Source organism: Podarcis cretensis, assembly GCF_951804945.1.
Source record: "Podarcis cretensis genome assembly, chromosome: 8".
NCBI classification, from domain to species: domain Eukaryota; kingdom Metazoa; phylum Chordata; class Lepidosauria; order Squamata; family Lacertidae; genus Podarcis; species Podarcis cretensis.
This window is the reverse complement of record NC_137177.1, coordinates 84,568,033-84,585,673: the sequence shown is the minus strand read 5'-3', so window position 1 is coordinate 84,585,673 and position 17,641 is coordinate 84,568,033. Positions and strand designations below refer to the sequence as shown.

The window sequence follows — 17,641 nt, the reverse complement described above, 5'->3', positions numbered from 1 at the left end:
ACGTTTCAGGATTCCCCAAAAATAGACCAGAGGCAATTAATATTTCATCCAACAGAGCTTTATTTCTACTGAAGACAAATGAGCCTAAGGGTCAACAAATCAAATACATTCAGGATTGGCACTGTATTATAAGAAATCCAGTAGCAGCAGACAACTTAAAACTTACAATAACTTAGGTAAAGGTACCCCTGCCCGTACGGGCCAGTCTTGACAGACTCTGGGGTTGTGCGCCCATCTCACTTAAGAGGCCAGGGGCCAGCGCTGTCCGGAGACACTTCCGGGTCACGTGGCCAGCGTGACATCGCTGCTCTGGCGAGCCAGAGCCGCACACGGAAACGCCGTTTACCTTCCCGCTGGTAAGCGGTCCCTATTTATCTACTTGCACCCGGAGGTGCTTTCGAACTGCTAGGTTGGCAGGCGCTGGGACCGAGCAGCGGGAGCGCACCCCGCCGCAGGGATTCGAACCGCCGACCTTTCGATCGGCAAGTCCTAGGCGCTGAGGCTTTAACCCACAGCGCCACCTGCTACAATAACTTACAATAAGTCTAAACCTTAACACTATACAATCAATCAAATGTTTATTCGGCTTTACGCCCATCATGAAACACAACACAACAAAACAAATCAAATAAAACAGCGGACTCCTACAAGCCACAAGTAGTATAACACAGTTCACAACTCACAAGGACAAATATTAGCCAATTCATAAGAAAAGTTTAAGATTAAGATTAAAATTAAAATTAAAATTTTTTTGCACTACACTAAAATCTGATGTCGTTATAGAAAATTCTTATAACTATCAATAATCAGTTAACATTCCATTCCGTCTCTTGTACAAGAGGACGGCTGTTAGGAATTTAGCAACCTGTAGGGTAATATAGGTAATGTAGGGACGCAGGTGGCGCTGTGGGTTAAAGCCTCAGCGCCTAGGGCTTGCCGATCGAAAGGTCGGCGGTTCGAATCCCTGCGGCGGGTGCGCTCCCGCTGCTCGGTCCCAGCGCCTGCCAACCTAGCAGTTCGAAAGCACCTCCGGGTGCAAGTAGATAAATAGGGACCGCTTACCAGCGGGAAGGTAAACGGTGTTTCCGTGTGCGGCTCTGGCTCTGGCTCTGGCTCTGACCAGAGCAGCGATGTCACGCTGGCCACGTGACCCGGAAGTGTCTCCGGACAGCGCTGGCCCCTGGCCTCTTGAGTGAGATGGGCGCACAACCCCAGAGTCTGTCAAGACTGGCCCATACGGGCAGGGGTACCTTTACCTTTACCTTTAGGGTAATATAAGGATCCACATCTTGAAGAACCCAGGCAAGCTGTAGGTCTACTGGTTTGTCAGCCATAGGCTGGATTATGGAGTTTAGTATGCTAGCACAGGCTGAACTGTACAAAGGGCAGATAAACATAACATGATGTAGAGATTCAGATGTTTTCATTTCACAAGCACACATTGAAGGGACTATACAGTGGTACCTCAGGTTAAGAACTTAATTCGTTCTGGAGGTCCGTTCTTAACCTGAAAATGTTCTTAACTTGAGACACCACTTTAGCTAATGGGGTCTCCCACTGCCACTGCCACCGCCGCACAATTTCTGTTCTCATCCTGAAGCAAAGTTCTTAACCTGAGGTACTATTTCTGGGTTAGTGGAGTCTGTAACCTGAAGTGTCTGTAACCCGAGGTACCACTGTATAGAGAACACAACACCAGAAGGAAAAGAGATAGAGAAAGCGAAACCAAGGCTCCATCTGGCCTTACTTTTATAGCCAGTATGCCCTTGACAGAAAGAGATAAGAGAACCAGTTTAAACCAGCTGTACTCAGCTTCTCTGAAGGAATAACCCAGACATCATGCAGCTTCTGCTTGTTTCTTTCACACAGAGAACCTTCCAGAAGCTTCCAGAACCCTCTTGAAGTAATCAGAATAGAAAAGATCTCTGCACATCAGATCAATACTTTCTGCACTAAGAAATGCAGACTGACATATGCAAGCCTCCAATCAGGGATGCTTTAGTGGTTTTAGTGCATTGCAGGGGCTTTGGATGATGACCATACAACTCTACAATTCTATGGTTCTATGACTCTATCCCAAAATTCAGAATCTCTCTTTCTCCCCCACAGATGGGCCAAGCGGGCGACGTGGAGGAACGGGGTAAAATCCTGGTGTCCCTCATGTACAGCACCCCGAAAGGAGGCCTCGTCGTCGGCATCGTGCGTTGCGTCCATTTAGCGGCCATGGATGCCAACGGCTACTCTGATCCCTTTGTGAAAATGTACGTCCTGGGCACAAACTCCTGGGCTTTGTTGGCCACCGGCTTTGTCAATTACTTAGGTAAAGGTAAAGGTGAAGGGACCCCTGACCATTAGGTCCAGTCGTGACCGACTCTGGGGTTGTGGCGCTTATCTCGCTTTATTGGCCAAGGTAGCCGGCGTACAGCTGCCGGGTCATGTGGCCAGCATGACTAAGCCGCTTCTGGCAAAGCAGAGCAGCGCACGGAAACGCCGTTTACCTTCCTGCCGGAGCGGTACCTATTGATCTACTTGCACTTTGACGTGCTTTCGAATTGCTAGGTTGGCAGGAGCAGGGACCGAGCAACGGGAGCTCACCCCGTCGCAGGGATTCGAACCGCCGACCTTCTGATCGGCAAGTCCTAGGCTCTGTGGTTTAGATCATAGCGCCACCCACGTCCCTGACAATGACTTAGTCGCTTGCAATTCTGAGAGTGCTCAGGAAAAGTGTGCCTCTTTCCCCGAGAATTTCGGTGCCTTGCCATGTAATCTCGCAGGACCTTCCCTATTCTTACTAAATCTCTCAGCTTTACCAAATCGTTCAGCTCAGCTGGCACCAACGTGAGATGATGCAGCTCTTGGCAAACATTGCTATCCAACCCCATGTTTCCAGGACGGAAGTGGTAGGCAAGGCTGTGGCTCCCCTACGAAGAAAGGCTTCAGTGTTTGGGACTTTTTAGCATAGGAAAAGCTGAATTTCTCCAAGCAGAATGCATAGTAACATTGGGTCGCGTCGCCCCCCAATTTATATGCATTTATATGCACGCTTTCCTCTAAATATCCATGTTTGCAAACATTCATTTATTTGTTTTGGCTGGAGGGATGCCTCACAAAATATGGGAAAGTGCACATTTTGGGGCGTGGCTGTGTTCTGGTTCGCATATTGCTTTGGGAACTGTGAATGCGGTTGGTTAAAATGCAGACTGGACCAACTTTCTGCCCCATCCATGTTGGGAGCAGATGGAGCCAGAAGGAGGAGGAGTAGCAGAGGGGAAGCAGCAGCATGAGCTCAGTATTGTCTACACTGAACGGCAGCAGCTCTTCAGGGATTCAGGCAGGAGTGTTGAACCTTCTACATGCCAAGCAGCTGCTCCTTCTGTGGTGGGAGTGGTGGCCCAACATGTTTTTCACCTGTGGAGAGTCACAGATCCATCACCTCTGGGATAATCTGTTTTTCTGTTCATTCCCCCCCCCCCCAAAAAAAAGAATTACCATATCTTTCGCTCTACAGGACGCACCAGATGATAGGACGTACCTAGTTTTGGGGAGGAGGAAATAAGGGGGGGGGGGAATTCTGAATCCCAGAAGCCAGAAGAGCAAAAGGGATCTGGCTTCTGGGATAGCCTCTTGCTGTTCTGGCTTCTGGGATAGCCGCTGGGATAGCTGGTCTAGCTTTGCGCGAAACCTCCGCAGGGCACAGGGGACCTTCATCCCCATGGCCTGCGAAGGCTTCGCAGGGCCATCCAAAAGCCAGAATAGCTAGAGGGAGCGCTGCGCAACACTCCCTCTAGCTGCTCTAGCTTTGCGTGAAGCCTCCTCAGGCCACGGGGAGCCTTCATCCCTGTGCCCTGCGGAGGCTTCTGGGACAGCCCGCGCAGCCTCCGGAGGGCAGCGGGATGAAGGCAACCCGCTGCCCTGCGGAGGCTTTGTGCCTCTAACCCCGAAGCTAGAACAGTGAGAGGGAGTGCTGCGCAGCACTCCGTCTTGCTGTGCTGGCTTCTGGGACAGCCAGTGAAACCTCTGCAGGGCAGCGGGGGTGCCTTCGTCCCGCTGCCCTGCGGAGGCTTTGCACAGCTAAGCCAGAAGCTAGAACATCAAGACGGAGCGCTGCACAGCCCTCCCTCTCCCTGTTCTGGCTTCTGGCTTAGCCGCGCAGCCTGCATTCGCTCCATAAGACGCACACACATTTCCCCTTACTTTTTAGAAGGGAAAAAGTGCGTCTTATAGAGCGAAAAATACGGTAGCTTGACAGTTCAGCAAACCGCCTCCCTGCTCACTCTTTCCACGATTATGCATCACTGCAAAAACTTGGTCAGAAGAGAGACCCTTTTAGCTGTTCAGCTGTCTTTCACAATCCTCCAAGTTCTGGAGAAAAACGCTCACATCTTCTTCTTTCCAGATGCTTAAAGCCGGACATGGGGAAGAAAGCGAAACAGAAGACGCAGATTAAAAAGAAGACGTTGAACCCGGAGTTTAATGAGGTGAGGCAAGGCTAAGATTCCTGTGTTTCAGGGGATTGGACAATCCTTGTGGTCCCTTTCAACTCCATTTGCTATGATTCTAAGGCCTCTTCTCACATTCCATGTGGTGTGCTTGTGGATCTCTGAGGTTTTCAGAGCCTGCTTGCCACACACGCCGGTTTTCCCCAGCCTGATGCTCTCCAGATTATTTATTCATCATTATTATCTATGTGCTGTATTAACCTCCCGCTCTTCCTCCCCAAGGAGTCGGGTGACAAACAGATGTACCATTAAAAAAAACGAACAAACAAAGCAAACAGTTTAACACATTCTAAAAACACTGTTAAAAACATCTAAAATCAGTTTCTGCAAAGTTCAAAAACATTCTTCCATTCAGTACTTTTTCAGCCACCAAACGCCTGGGTGAAAACAGGAATGTTGTCAGATTCCTCCTGAAAGCCAATAAAGAGGGAGGTACCAGTGCACCTCACTCGGGAAGGCATTGCACAGCCAGGAGCCACCACTGAAAAGGCCCAGATAGGATTCCATTATTATTATTATTATTATTATTATTATTATTATTATTATTAATAACGTTCTTATGTCACATATATATACATTATCATATTACATTACAGGGCATATTATAATATAATTTCCAACGTGTATACAAAGTTTATATACCAAATTTATGTACCTAAAGAAAGAAAAAAAGGGGGGGGGAGAGAAACAAAGACATAAAGCCATTTCAAAATAATATTTGTACCAGCACTACAGATTTCCTGTCAATCTCGTTGTATATATTTTTTTTTACAAATGAATGTACTCTTATTATTGTATATTTCTTTACATTTAATCTAATACATTCCTATATCAATATGTACCCCCTTAATCTTGTTTCTCAACTCAATTTCTCTCCAACGTCAATCGAACGCTAGCATAGATAGTGAACCTTTACTATATTTTTGAACATATATCTTATATCTATCCCATTTTCCCATTATTATTATTATTATTAATTTTTGTTTTGAATTGCCTCTCAGGCTATTTGTCAACTGCGCCATTTCAGCAAATTCTTGTAATTATGCCAGTCCGTTATTGTTGGGGCTTCCTTCTTCCTTCCACCCCTTTGCAGCCCGGCCCAGATAGGATTCTAGCTTCCATCAGCCCTAGTCAACATAGCCAGTGGTCAGGAAGGCAATACTTTAGAGGCTGCCCCAGAAATGGGCAATGATGAAGCAGGGATTAGTTTGTGGTGTATATATTGTAGATAGTGAATGCTGGGCTGGCTTCACCTCAACCCATCTATGCTCAGTTCCATCCGTCCCTAGAACTGAACCCCCTCCTCGCTTCGTCTGAACGAAGTTTGACTTCCTGGTTATCGACAGAAGCCTGCTTTGAGCAAGGAGGGGGAGGCTAGCGGACGAAGGCCTTGTCTGCCCCCTCCCCAAAGCCCCACCACTTGATCCTTGATGGAGAGTGTTATCTTTTTGGCAGGAGTTTTTCTACGATATCAAACACAGCGACCTAGCCAAGAAGCAGCTCGACATATCGGTTTGGGACTACGACATTGGGAAATCCAATGACTATATTGGTGAGTGCTATCAGAAACAACAGGCTTGCTTAATTAGGTTTTTTAAAACCATGGTGTCGTGTGTGGGTGTGTAAAAAAATCGAATTTTAGGTTCTTAGGATATCCAGGAATTCGTTGTTTATCAGGTTTCTTTCTCAATAATAATAATAATAATAAAATACCGTATTTTTCGCTCTATAGGGCGCACCTGACCAAAGGGCGCACCTAGTTTTCAGAGGGGGAAATCAAGGGAAAAAATATAAACCCCCCCCATCTCTGGGAGCAGCGGACAGGCTGCAGGCTGCACGCTTCTCACAGACCTTCTCCCTGCTATTGCGGGAGGTGGGGGAATTCTCCCATCTCCCGCAAAAGCCCACAGGAGAGAGAAGGGACTGACTCAGCCAGTCAGTCCCTTCTCCCTCCTTGGGGAAAAGCCCTCAGGAGTGACGCGCTCTTTAAAGGCTGCGCAGCTCTTGCGGGCTTTTTTGGAGGTGGGGGAATTCCCCCACCTCATAGAAGAGCCCGCAGACGCCGCACAGCCTTTAAATAGCGCACGGCTTTTGCGTGCTTTTGCAGGAGGTGGGGGAATTCCCCCATCTCCCGCGAAAGCCCACAGGAGCCGCTCACCCTTTAAAGGGCGCGCGGCTCCTGCGGGCTTTTCGACCGAGCTTGTGGGGCTGGCGGTGGGAAGAAGCCCTGCTTTCCCCCACCGCCAGCCTCAAAGACCAGACTCTCCTGGCTTCAGAGAAAGGCTTCGGACGCTTCACGTTGCCTGCATTTGCTCCATAGGACGCACACACATTTCCCCTTAATTTTTGGAGGGGAGAAAGTGCGTCCTATAGAGCGAAAAATACGGTAATAATTTTTTATTTATACCCCGTCCTCCCTGGCCAGAGCCGGGCTCAGGGTGGTTAACACCAGTAAAATTACAATAAAAAACATAATGGCAGCAGGGGTGGGGGGAACCGATTTAAAATACAGTGTAAAATATAATTTAAAATGCAGCCTCATTTTAATAGCAGCCCATAAATCAAAACCATAAGGGGAGGGAAACATAAGGGTCAGACTGAGTCCAAACAAAGGACAGGCGGAACAGCTCTGTCTTGCAGACCCTGCGGAAAGATGTCAATTCCCGCAGGGCCCTAGTCTCTTGTGACAGAGCATTCCACCAAGTCGGGGCCAGTACTGAAAAGGCCCTGGCCCTATTTGAGACAAATCTCAAGAGGTGCTTTGCAGTATCCTCAGTACAAGGTCTTCCTGGTCCTCCTCCACCTAATGGTGCTTTTGGACTACAACTCCTATCAGCCCCACTCAGCCCTTGCTGGCTGGGGACTGATGGGAGTTGCAGTCCAAAGACCCTGGGAGGGGGGACCCAGTTAGGGGAGGTGGCGCGGGATCTTTGATGGGGCCGTGGGCATTGCAGGGGTTCATCTCAGCCAGGTTACCCAGGGCAACTGTTGAGTTTTGGTTGAATGAGATGCGAACTGTCAGATTTAAGAAAAAAAAAAAAAAGATAACCTGGAAGTGGAGTCCCGGTTTGGGTCGTGCCATGATGCACGGAACACCTCTCTCTGCAGCTGCCTTTCTGTCTCTTGCAGGTGGGTGCCAGCTGGGCATCACAGCCAAAGGCGAGCGCTTGAAACACTGGTACGAGTGTCTGAAGAACAAGGACAAGAAGATTGAGCGCTGGCACGCCTTACAGAACGAGAACCACGTGGCCAGCGATTAGGAGAAACCGCCCCCCACCCCACCCCCCTCCTCCACCTAACTCCTTGTAGATTCCCAGATGTCTTTCTTTCACTCCTGGGGAAAAGATTCCCCTCTCGTCTCCTGCCTCCTTCGCAAGAGAGGCTTCCCTCCTCCTTAATCATCTCCCTTTTCTTCTTGTTTTCCTTCTTCTTCTCCATCGTCTTCTGCCTCCTTCGGGGAGCAGCTCCTCCTCCTTTCGTCTCTCTCTCTCTCTCTCTCTCTCTCTCTCTCTCTCTCTCTCTCTCTCTCCCTCTTCCTTCCCTTTCTTTGTCTGCCTCCTTCCGGGAAGCAACTTCTCTCCTTCTTCTCCTCTATTCTCCACGCCAAGGATAACGGTTCTCTTTTATGTTTTGTATCGTGACCCATTCCTGCCACCGCCACCTTCTCCTGCCGTGGGTGCATTGATGTATAGACTTTTTCAAGCAATAGCCCAGCACCGGAAATATTTTACGTTTGGCCTCTGCTTATCCTGACAGCTAAATGACACCCACCCACCTGACCTGACCCGACCTCGCCGTGCTTCTCCCCGACCTGTTGAAAAGCTCTTTGTACTCTTAAGTGCCCTTGAACTGACCTCCTTGCCCACCTTCCTCCAGTCTCTACCTGGGCATGTGGAAGGTTGCACTCATTCACCTCCCCTTTGCACACCTGAACTATTCTGTGCATCGCTCATGGGAAAATGCACGGCTACGGTTTTTTGATCCGGCTGCTCCGAGCATGTGGGGCGGCTGAAACGAAGCCAGACCAAACCAGCCAGATAGCGCAAGTCTTTCGGAATCCAACGCCTGCGCTGTAGAAAGCTTGGGCTTCCGACTCTTAGCCTCACTTTGGTCTCTCGCCTTTTCTTGCGACCCGCCATAGACGTAATTCCGCCAAGATTCATTTCTCAGCGTTGCTTGGTGCCATCTCGGACACCACCTTCGTCCTTCCTGGTTAAAAAAAAGAAATTATGCTGTGCTTCTGCTCCCACCCACTGTGTGGTGCTGTTGGACAAAGTCCTGTTCATGTTAATGGGACCTGTCTAGGACAGCTGTCTGGATAGGATAGCTGTTACTGCTCTGGTGCCCTCCAGGTGTTGTCCAACTCCCATGAGCCCTAGAAGCCAGCATGGCCCGATGGTCAGGGATGATGGGACCTGGAGTCCAATGATACATGGAAGTTCCAGGAGGTGTTCCCATTGACCATGCCCTACTGTTTTTGGAGCACACCCAGAATCTAAGGTTCAGATGTTCATAGGTAGAGGCAGCTTGGCACGATGGTGCATTTGCAATTTTTGTGCAGAACATCACGTGCCAAGCGCCCTTCTTGTGCACAGCAAAGAGCAAGCTTGACCCAGAAGCTTCGGTGAAATGGGGGCAGCGCCATGTGGCTTATCTGCCACTCGAGAGGTTTCCTTGCTGGTTGAGCTAGTTCTCCCCAAAGCCCTCTCCTTTAGCTTGGACTTGTTGGTGGCGGCACCATCAAAATGCCCACCGGAAATCTCCCAGGTCACGTACGCTGTGGCTTTAAGCCCAGCATGCATCTGTATGGATATACAAGATTTTCATACTTCCTAGGTCTTATACCTGTGTTGAAACTTGAAAACAAAAAACCCCCATATCACAAAAGCATTGGTTAGGTGTTATCTGGGGCCATGCTGTAGTAGCCACATTCACAATCATTTAAAGTACTACGGTGCCCCTTTAAACAGTCATGGCTTCCCCCAATGAATTCTGGGGGTTGTTGTTTGTGAAGGGCGTTGAGAGTTGTTAGGCAGACCTTATTCCCCTTGCAGAGCTACAATTTCCAGAGTGGCTTAATACCTCTTCCCAGGAAGCTATGGCAATTGTAGCTGAGGGAGGGGAATAGGGGGTCTGCTCGCAATCTCAGCACCCTTAACTACAGCTCCCAGAACTCTTTAGGGGGAGCCATGACTGTTCAGAGTGGCATCATAATGCTTTGATTGGATGATGTGGCCTAGGTTGACTTCAGGCAGCCATACCTGGCTCAAGACAAAGGACAAAATGGCGCCCCCTCCACTTCTCTCAGACAGAAATGGTGTCTCAGAAGCTCTGTGCCCAGTGCAACCAAACCAGCTGGGCTCCCCTACATCTGCCTTCGTCACCAGCTCAGACTGTTGGTCTACCTGGCCCAGGATTTTCCAGTGGGTAGCAGCTCTCTGGGATCTCCATCCCAGATCCAGTCCTTCCCATCAGATGCTTCCTGAGTACGTTCATTCTGGAGGTGCCAGGAGTTGAACTTCAAAATTGCCCTTGCTTTTTTAAAAAATTCCATTGATAAGAAAAAAATTTTTGGAAGGGGGCAGATTCCAGTGGAATTCTCATGGATGGTTGCATTTGATGGTTGCATTTTTTTGTCATGGTTGCATTTTTCATTCAAGGTGGCTGAGGTCATCTTTGCTGATGTCCTTCCATTCTTCAGGCCATCTCTCTGGGGCTCTTAAACTTTTCCCGCAAGGGCCCATGCTTCCTGGAAAGCATTGCCAAGAACCTCATGGGGCTTTAGTGGAAGCTGTGGCTGAGTGTTGCGGCAGGACATCAAAAGATGTTCATCCAGCAATGGAAGAGGGCATCTTCCTGACACATCTTGGCCACCTCATAAGTAAGATAAGTGCAAACCCCGCTAAACCAAAACTGTAAAAACCAAACAGCCCTAACCTCAAGTGTCATCATAAAGAGTCAGAAGATAACTAGCCTTTTTCACATGGGATGAAGATGTTGCTCTGCTGATGTTGCTGGACCCCCATCAGCACCAGAGAACGTGACAAGAGTCCAACAACATAAGAACACTGATTAGACCATTGGTCTATCTTGTTTAGGCAGCAGGTCTTTGTGGTTTCAGGCTGAGGACATTCTCAGCCCCACCTGGCAATGCTGAGCCCTGAACCTGGGACTTTAGGCGTGCAACACAACCTCAGTCCATGCAAATCACTGGCCACCCTGATCTAGAAATGGACAGGAAGGATTCAGCATGGCACAATTTCAAACCTTCTATGTAAAAAGTAGGCGCTGAGCTGTGGTCGATTCCTCGTCTACCTGCCTCACCTTCAGGAGTGCTGGTTCCGTTACCCTTTACCTGCGAGTTTGCACCTGGGCCATTTTTGTGTGGTGGTCAGGATGCTGTCAGCGGCTTTGGGCTGGTTGCCCAGGAAAGTATAAAAACAAGGGAAAGTTTCTTACTGTCCTTTTTGATTCTGATATTACAGAGAGAGGCTAAAGAGAGCCCAGCCTCTTGGATAATGGCATTGTCCCGAGTGAATCTCTCCCACTTCCTCATTCATCACTTCTACGGGTCCTGATCTGTGCCCTCTGTCTTTAAGTTCTTTGCTGTCCTACTTTTAAGGCTTGCCGGGTCCTGGGAGATGGAGAGTCTGGAATGCTTTCTAAAGACTGGCCGTTCCAGTTCTGCCCCCTCCTCTCCCATTATTTCCCAACTTTCCCCCTCATCTGCCTCTGAGCTGTGACCACCTGCAAACCACTGTTGTCAATTTATACTGTCTTCCTTTTCGTCCTCCCTGGAAAGGTCAGGATTTGAGGGAGACGGTCTGTGCCATTCCTCCTCTGCCCAGTTCTTGACAGTGGTCTGCTGTTTCAGAGCAGAGCTCCAATGGCCATTCTTCCCTGTGGTTTCTAGTAGCAAATCTCCCTCTCATCTTCCTTGTCCAATACAGTGGTGCCTCGCAAGACGAAATTAATTCGTTCCGCGAGTTTTTTCGTCTTGCGATTTTTTCGTCTTGTGAAGCATGGACTTTGGAAAAGCTTCAAAAATCACCAAAGTCTTCAAAAACCTCAAAAAAGGCTACCACACCGTGTGCTATGAGTTGCTCCTCGAAGTGAATGCACGGTTTTTAGAAAAAGGAAACAAACTTGCAAGACGTTTTCGTCTTGCGAAGCAAGCCCATAGGGAAATCCGTCTTGCGAAGCAACTCAAAAAACGAAAAACTCTTTCGTTTTGTGAGCTTTTCGTCTTACGAGGCATTCGTCTTGCGAGGTACCACTGTAGACTCTTAGTTGTACATTTCTGAAGGGCATCTTCATGAATAGATGTCTCAGCTGTCATGTCCTGGATGAGAGTTTCAACAGGGTGTCATTTTTCCTTGTTGGCTTGTCGGAAGGACACAGCCTCAGAGTTCTGGTGCAGCCAAACTTCTTTACCTACCTTCACCTTGTAGTATTTTTCTATTTCTCTATCCATTCCAGCATTGCAATGAGTTGGACTGGATGAATCTTTGGGTCCCCCCACCCAACTCTTTGTCTGTATCTAATCATCTATCTAGACAAATCTTCTAAGATTTCATAAAACTTACTGGGAATATTCCCCCCCCCCCTTGTGTAGACAGCAAGAACCATCCAGCAGCCTAGCTGTGCTAGTAGCCATCTGACCACCTGGCAGAACTTTAGGCTAATAGATCCCTTGTGATAAGCTGGTGTCAAAGACCCAAATCTGGTGTATCTTTGGGACCTGCTAGCCCACAGGATTTCCTATCGCAATGCTCTCCCTCCAATGTAACCAAGATCACTGGTTCATGCTAGGAAAGCATGTTTTCTCTTTCACATTTAAATTCTGGGGAAGGCAATGAGATGGTTGGGACATCAGATGGATGAAGATTGGGGCGGCGAACGTTTTTGATCCAAGGGCCACCATATGTGGGGAGACCTGTATGGCTCACCTGCCGACGGAGGGTGGGAGCCGGAAGCCAAAACGAGTGAGGCAGCAGAGGTGCCTCAGAACTTTGTATGATAAGCGACATTCCAGCTTCACAAACATGTAAGAGGTTCTACACACACACCCCTCTCACCAGAAATATCTCTTGTCTTCCATCCTGGCGTGTGAGATGCATTACTGCTTTTCAAGGGCGCATCTGTCAGGCCAACGCACTCTTGTAGTATGGGGTGTGTGTGTGTGTGTGTGTGTGTGTGTGTGTGTGTCCCTGGAGAGAGTCTGTACGGTGTTGGGGAGGTGAGTGCAAAGCGTGGCACTCTTCACTCTTTGCTCCTGTCATCTCTTTCCAAAATACACAACAAGAGGAACCTGTTGCAAGTTTCCCCCCAAAGGCTGATGCCAGTCTCATTTAATGCCAAGGTTAGATGCAGAGCAAAGGCCTTCGAGCCCAGACAGGGACTCCTCCCCTCTGGCGCCAACGTTTCTCTTCTCCTCCATTTCACATGCCGTCTGGAGGTGCCTTCTTTGTGCAAGTGGTTTGTTTTCCTCCAAAGTCTGGTTTTTGCACAGCGCGGTGTCTTGTCGGGGAAAACCTAGAAAGGACCTGAATTCCTCCCATCCGCCCTCCCAGATTTTCACGGATGTCCACCCCCTCTCCACCCCTTCAACTTCTTGGCAGTTTGTGACCATTTTGTAATGTGCCCGCTTTCGTTCTTTGTAAATAAAGCATGAACATCTTAGATCAGGAATGGTACACACCCCTCCCCTCCCCCCCTCTTCCTTCTCTTGACAATTGCATTCTCTCAAGCATGCAATGAGACTTCACAGAGAAATAAAAACAGTTTACAACTATTTAACAGCCAACCTACCACCAGTACTAATAACAACAACACAAAAACCTAATCCCACCTGACCTTCTGCTGCATGCAGGTGTAATAACCCCCCCCCCTTTTCTTCATGTCATACCTAATAAAGTGAGAACAACCTGGGGGGAAACCTCACTTTGCCTTGTGTTTTTGTCTCCTGCATTTCTTGAACAAGTGCACCTGAGGCAGAAGTCGAGGTGGAAACACTCCCAAGAACCAGTGTGGTGCAGTTTTGTTAAAAGAGTGTTGGACTAGGACCTGGGAGAAACCAGGGATCAAAGCCCCACTTGGCCACATCGGGTGTCCCAGGGCCACTGACTGCCTTGGCCTTGGCCTCACCTACATCTACTTGCACCTGGAGGTGCTTTCGAACTGCTAGGTTGGCAGGCGCTGGGACCGAGCAGCGGGAGCGCACCCCGCCGCAGGGATTCGAACCGCCGACCTTTCGATCGGCAAGTCCTAGGCGCTGAGGCTTTAACCCACAGCGCCACCTGCGTCCCATTACAGTCACAGACCAGGATAAAAAAACAACAACATATAAATAAAATAGCAGTTAGGTTGTTTTTTTTTAACTGATAAATGTTGGAGCAAATAAGGACAAAGAAACAAGAATAGGACAAAACATCTGAATAAAATACAAGATTAAACACGGATAATGGATGGATAAAAACTGATAATTAAAACAGATAAGAACTAAAAACAAATAAAAACATGCAGTTAAAACGACTGTAAGAGCGTAAGAACTAAAAGACTTGCAGTTAAAACAACTATAAGAGGCTGCAGAGTAGAAGCCTCTGAAATAGATGACACCTCGGTTTAAGAACAGTCCGGTTTAAGAACGGTTCTGTTTACGAACTCCGCAAAACCGGAAATAGTGTCTTGGTTTGAGAACTTTACCGCAGTCTAAGAACGGAAGACGAACGGTGGCAGGAGTCCTCATTAGGGAAAGCGCTTCTCGGTTTAAGAACGGTTTTGGTTTAAGAACGGACTTCCGGAACAGATTAGTTCATAAACCGAGGTACCACTGTAATGGCAATGGCACCCACCTGAGAGGTGCTGGAATTGAGTTCTGGTGAGTTCCAGCTGAAAAAAGCCCCAGGACCCCCCAAGAGCTCAGCCCCCCACCCTTGAGTTGGCACCTCTGTGTTGGTCCACGATATGTGAGCTTTTGATATGAAATAGACGCTATTGTTCCTGAGCATACTGTCCGAAGAAGAGTCCTATTTAACTCAAATCCACTTAAAGAGAACTTTGGGTAGAGCTGTTTCAAAACAAACCTTCAGGAGTCTGGGTGGAATAATCGGGACCTTGTTGCAATCATCTTAAGCGTGCAGCAGGTGGCAGTAACACTCAAAAGATGATGATGGTTGTCAGCAAAAACTCTGGGACAGCAGAACGTGAAGTGGGGCGGGATTCAACACTGGTGGGGTGTGTGTGTGTGTGTGTCCAGTTTTCCTGGCAAGGCACCAATCCGGGAAGCCATACAGGTGCACATACACAGCTGGGTATAGAGGAGCTCTGCAATAGTTGGTTCAATGGGTGGGAACTACGAAAAAGCCAAAATCCATGCTAGGGATCACTAGGAAAGGAATTGAAAACAAAACTGCTGATAGCATAATTCTGTTATGTAAATTTATGGCATGACTGCAGTTGGAATGCTGTATATAGTTCTGGTTGCCTTTCCTCAAAAAGGACATTGAAAGGACTTGCTTCATGTAGCCAGAGGCAGCGTCTAAATCCCAGAAAGTGCTGTTGTGCTCAAATCCTGCCTCTGGGTTTCTCACAGGCTGCTGTAAAAACAGGTGGGCCTCTGGCCTGATCCATTCAGACTCCTTTTAATGCCATGGATGTTTCTGACAGAGCGGTGGCACTCGCATTGTTGCACAGAAGAAATGGGATCAAGGTCTAGTTCGGTCTCACCAGAGCTCATCTTTGGAACCTGATTTCAACACCAGGGCTCAGACAAGCAACATATAATTTAAAACTACCAAAAACAAAGGTGTCTCTGAGGCTGTGCAAAGTGCCTTTCCTTCCTTGTTCAGTGATCGCTGCCCACTTGCTGGAATCAGGCACTAAGGCTGTTGTTGTTTCATAGCTCAACCTGCTCCTGCCTAGAGTCCTCTAACTTACGTTGCCCAATTGCATTTATATGAAAGGGCAGTCCTCATTTTTGGGGACCCACTCCCCAACAAGACTTGACTTCTGATCCAATGCCTTTTCCCTTCCTTCCTTCCTTCCTTCCTTCCTTCCTTCCTTCCTTCCTTTTCTTTTTTTGCGCACTAACGTGATTTGGCCCAATCGATGGAATCTCATCTTGGAGCCAGCTGAGCCAGTTGTCACGACTAATAATTTACAGTTTTAGTCGCTTGGAAATCAATACAGACTTGCTCTTTGCTGAGAGGTTGTAAAGGCCCTGGGGCAGGCAGGGGACTGAGCAGCAGACCCGTGGCTAAGCGGTTTGGACACAAAAGCCAATTTCTTGCTACGTTGGGGCGGAGGGCAGCTCCAGCCACTGAAGGGACCAAATACTTTTGGCTGAGGATGTGAAGAAGATGCTGACTCTGGCCTTTGGCCCATGAAAGAGAAGGCCACACCCCTTGAGCAAAAGCCCTCCCCCTGGGGCTCCCCCGCATAGGTTTTGCTTTTGATGATGGCAGGAAGGAGAAGGAAACCCCCCTCCCCTCTGTGCAGCAACCTGTCCTGGTGCCTCTCCCATATTTTTATGAGCATGCCAAAGCAGGTAGAATCTGCAGTCCTGGTTAGTGCTGGACTCAGGTTTCCAAACCTCAGAGCTGACCAGAAGTCTCCAGGTTGCCTGGCCTCTGGGGGCAGGTGGAGGGCTTGAATTTCCAGGTGGGTGATAGTAAAAGATTATGAAGAAGACTATCCATGCAGCTTGCAAGCTGCAGCCCAGCAGAATTTGGCTGCAAATTGTTGCATAGACACTCTTGGGCGGAATCTGCTCTGCTCTGCTCTCCTCTCCCAATTAACCCCCGTCTCCAGGGCCCATCCTGTGCATAGCTGTCAACGTTTCCCCTTTTTAAAAGGGAAATTCCCTTATTCCGAATAGGATTCCTTGCAAGAAAAGGGAAAAGTTGACAGCTATGATCCTGTGGCATCACCTGGGACCACCCCTACATCTCATTAATTCAGAAGACTGCATACAGCTTGCCAGCTTCAGGCCTACAGGAGCTGGCTGCAAATTATTGCATGCACTCTGTTTCGGAAGGGTCTGCCTCCCTCCCCGCTCCCTCCTCCCAAATAATTTCATCAATCTCTGAAAGTTCCATAGACTTTTCAAGGTGACGCATCCTTCTCTCCTCTCCCAATTAACCTCTGTCTCCAGGGCTCAGTGATACTGAAATCTGCCCGTCAATTTCTCAAGTTTTCTTCCCCTAAGAAAGGCATTTTTCCCCCTGCTTCATTCTCATAGAATTTCTTTGAAATTCTAGAAAGTGAACAGACTCCTCCTGGATTAAGACCTGGGAGGCTGGGGTTCGAATTCTCACTCTGCCATGAAGCTCAACCTTGGTTGACTGGCTGCCTCTTAGCTCAAACTACCTCATAGGTTTGCTGGGAGGAGGAGATGGGAGGAGGTAGAATCACATGGACCACCTGGAGCTGCTTGGATGTAATAAATAGGTATATATATCCCTGGGGGTGGAGCAGCATTTTCTGTTTTTCCTCAAGGGCTAAAACATCCTGGGCTAGCCCTGATTTCAGCTATATGCAACTTTTAAATACATACATTATGCTTGGAACTGAACCCCAGCATATGATGTGAGCCAACTATATACATAAGACCATACATCCTATATTACCATATACCTGTTGATGTTCGTTCCAAAGAAACTGAACCGTGGGAAACTCTCAGGTACCCCTGGAATCTCTTGCCACTCAGAGATCGCAACCATAAGACAAACATGATAAAACCCCCTCCATCCCACCCGTGAGAATTTCACCAGAATTTCCCCTCTCCTTTGATGCAATTTCTTTTCTCATTATTGAGAACAGTTAAAAAAAGAACGGGAGAAATTTCTGGCAGAGTGCTAACCAGGCAGAGGGCCTTCTTGGTAGTGGTGCCTGTCCTGTGGAATGCCCTCCCATCAAATGTCAAGGATCTGACTTTTAGAAGACACCTGAAGGCAGCCCTGTTTAGGGAAGTTTTTAATGTTTGATATTTTATTCTGTTTTTAATATTCTGTTGGGAGCCGCCCAGAGTGGCTGGGGAAACCAAACCAGATGGGTGGGCTATAAATAACACTGGGCAACAATTTTTTACTTTTTGAATGTTGTCTAGATTTCTACAACTGCTTTAGGGTATTTTTGCACTG

General features: G+C 48.2%; 1 protein-coding gene across 3 annotated transcripts in view; it reads left to right on the top strand.

Moving 5' to 3' along the window:
- The window catches only part of RPH3A (rabphilin 3A), a 119,800-nt gene extending 111,248 nt beyond the window's left edge, over positions 1–8,552 (top strand). For all 3 annotated transcript variants that reach the window (XM_079986949.1, XM_079986948.1, XM_079986950.1), the window contains 4 exons: positions 2,110–2,261; positions 4,397–4,478; positions 5,955–6,051; positions 7,629–8,552. In XM_079986949.1, the coding sequence (XP_079843075.1) occupies positions 2,110–2,261; positions 4,397–4,478; positions 5,955–6,051; positions 7,629–7,759 (462 nt within the window). In that variant the 3' untranslated portion in view covers positions 7,760–8,552. The remainder of the gene's footprint in view (positions 1–2,109; positions 2,262–4,396; positions 4,479–5,954; positions 6,052–7,628) is intronic.
- The last annotated feature ends 9,089 nt before the right edge of the window (positions 8,553–17,641 follow it).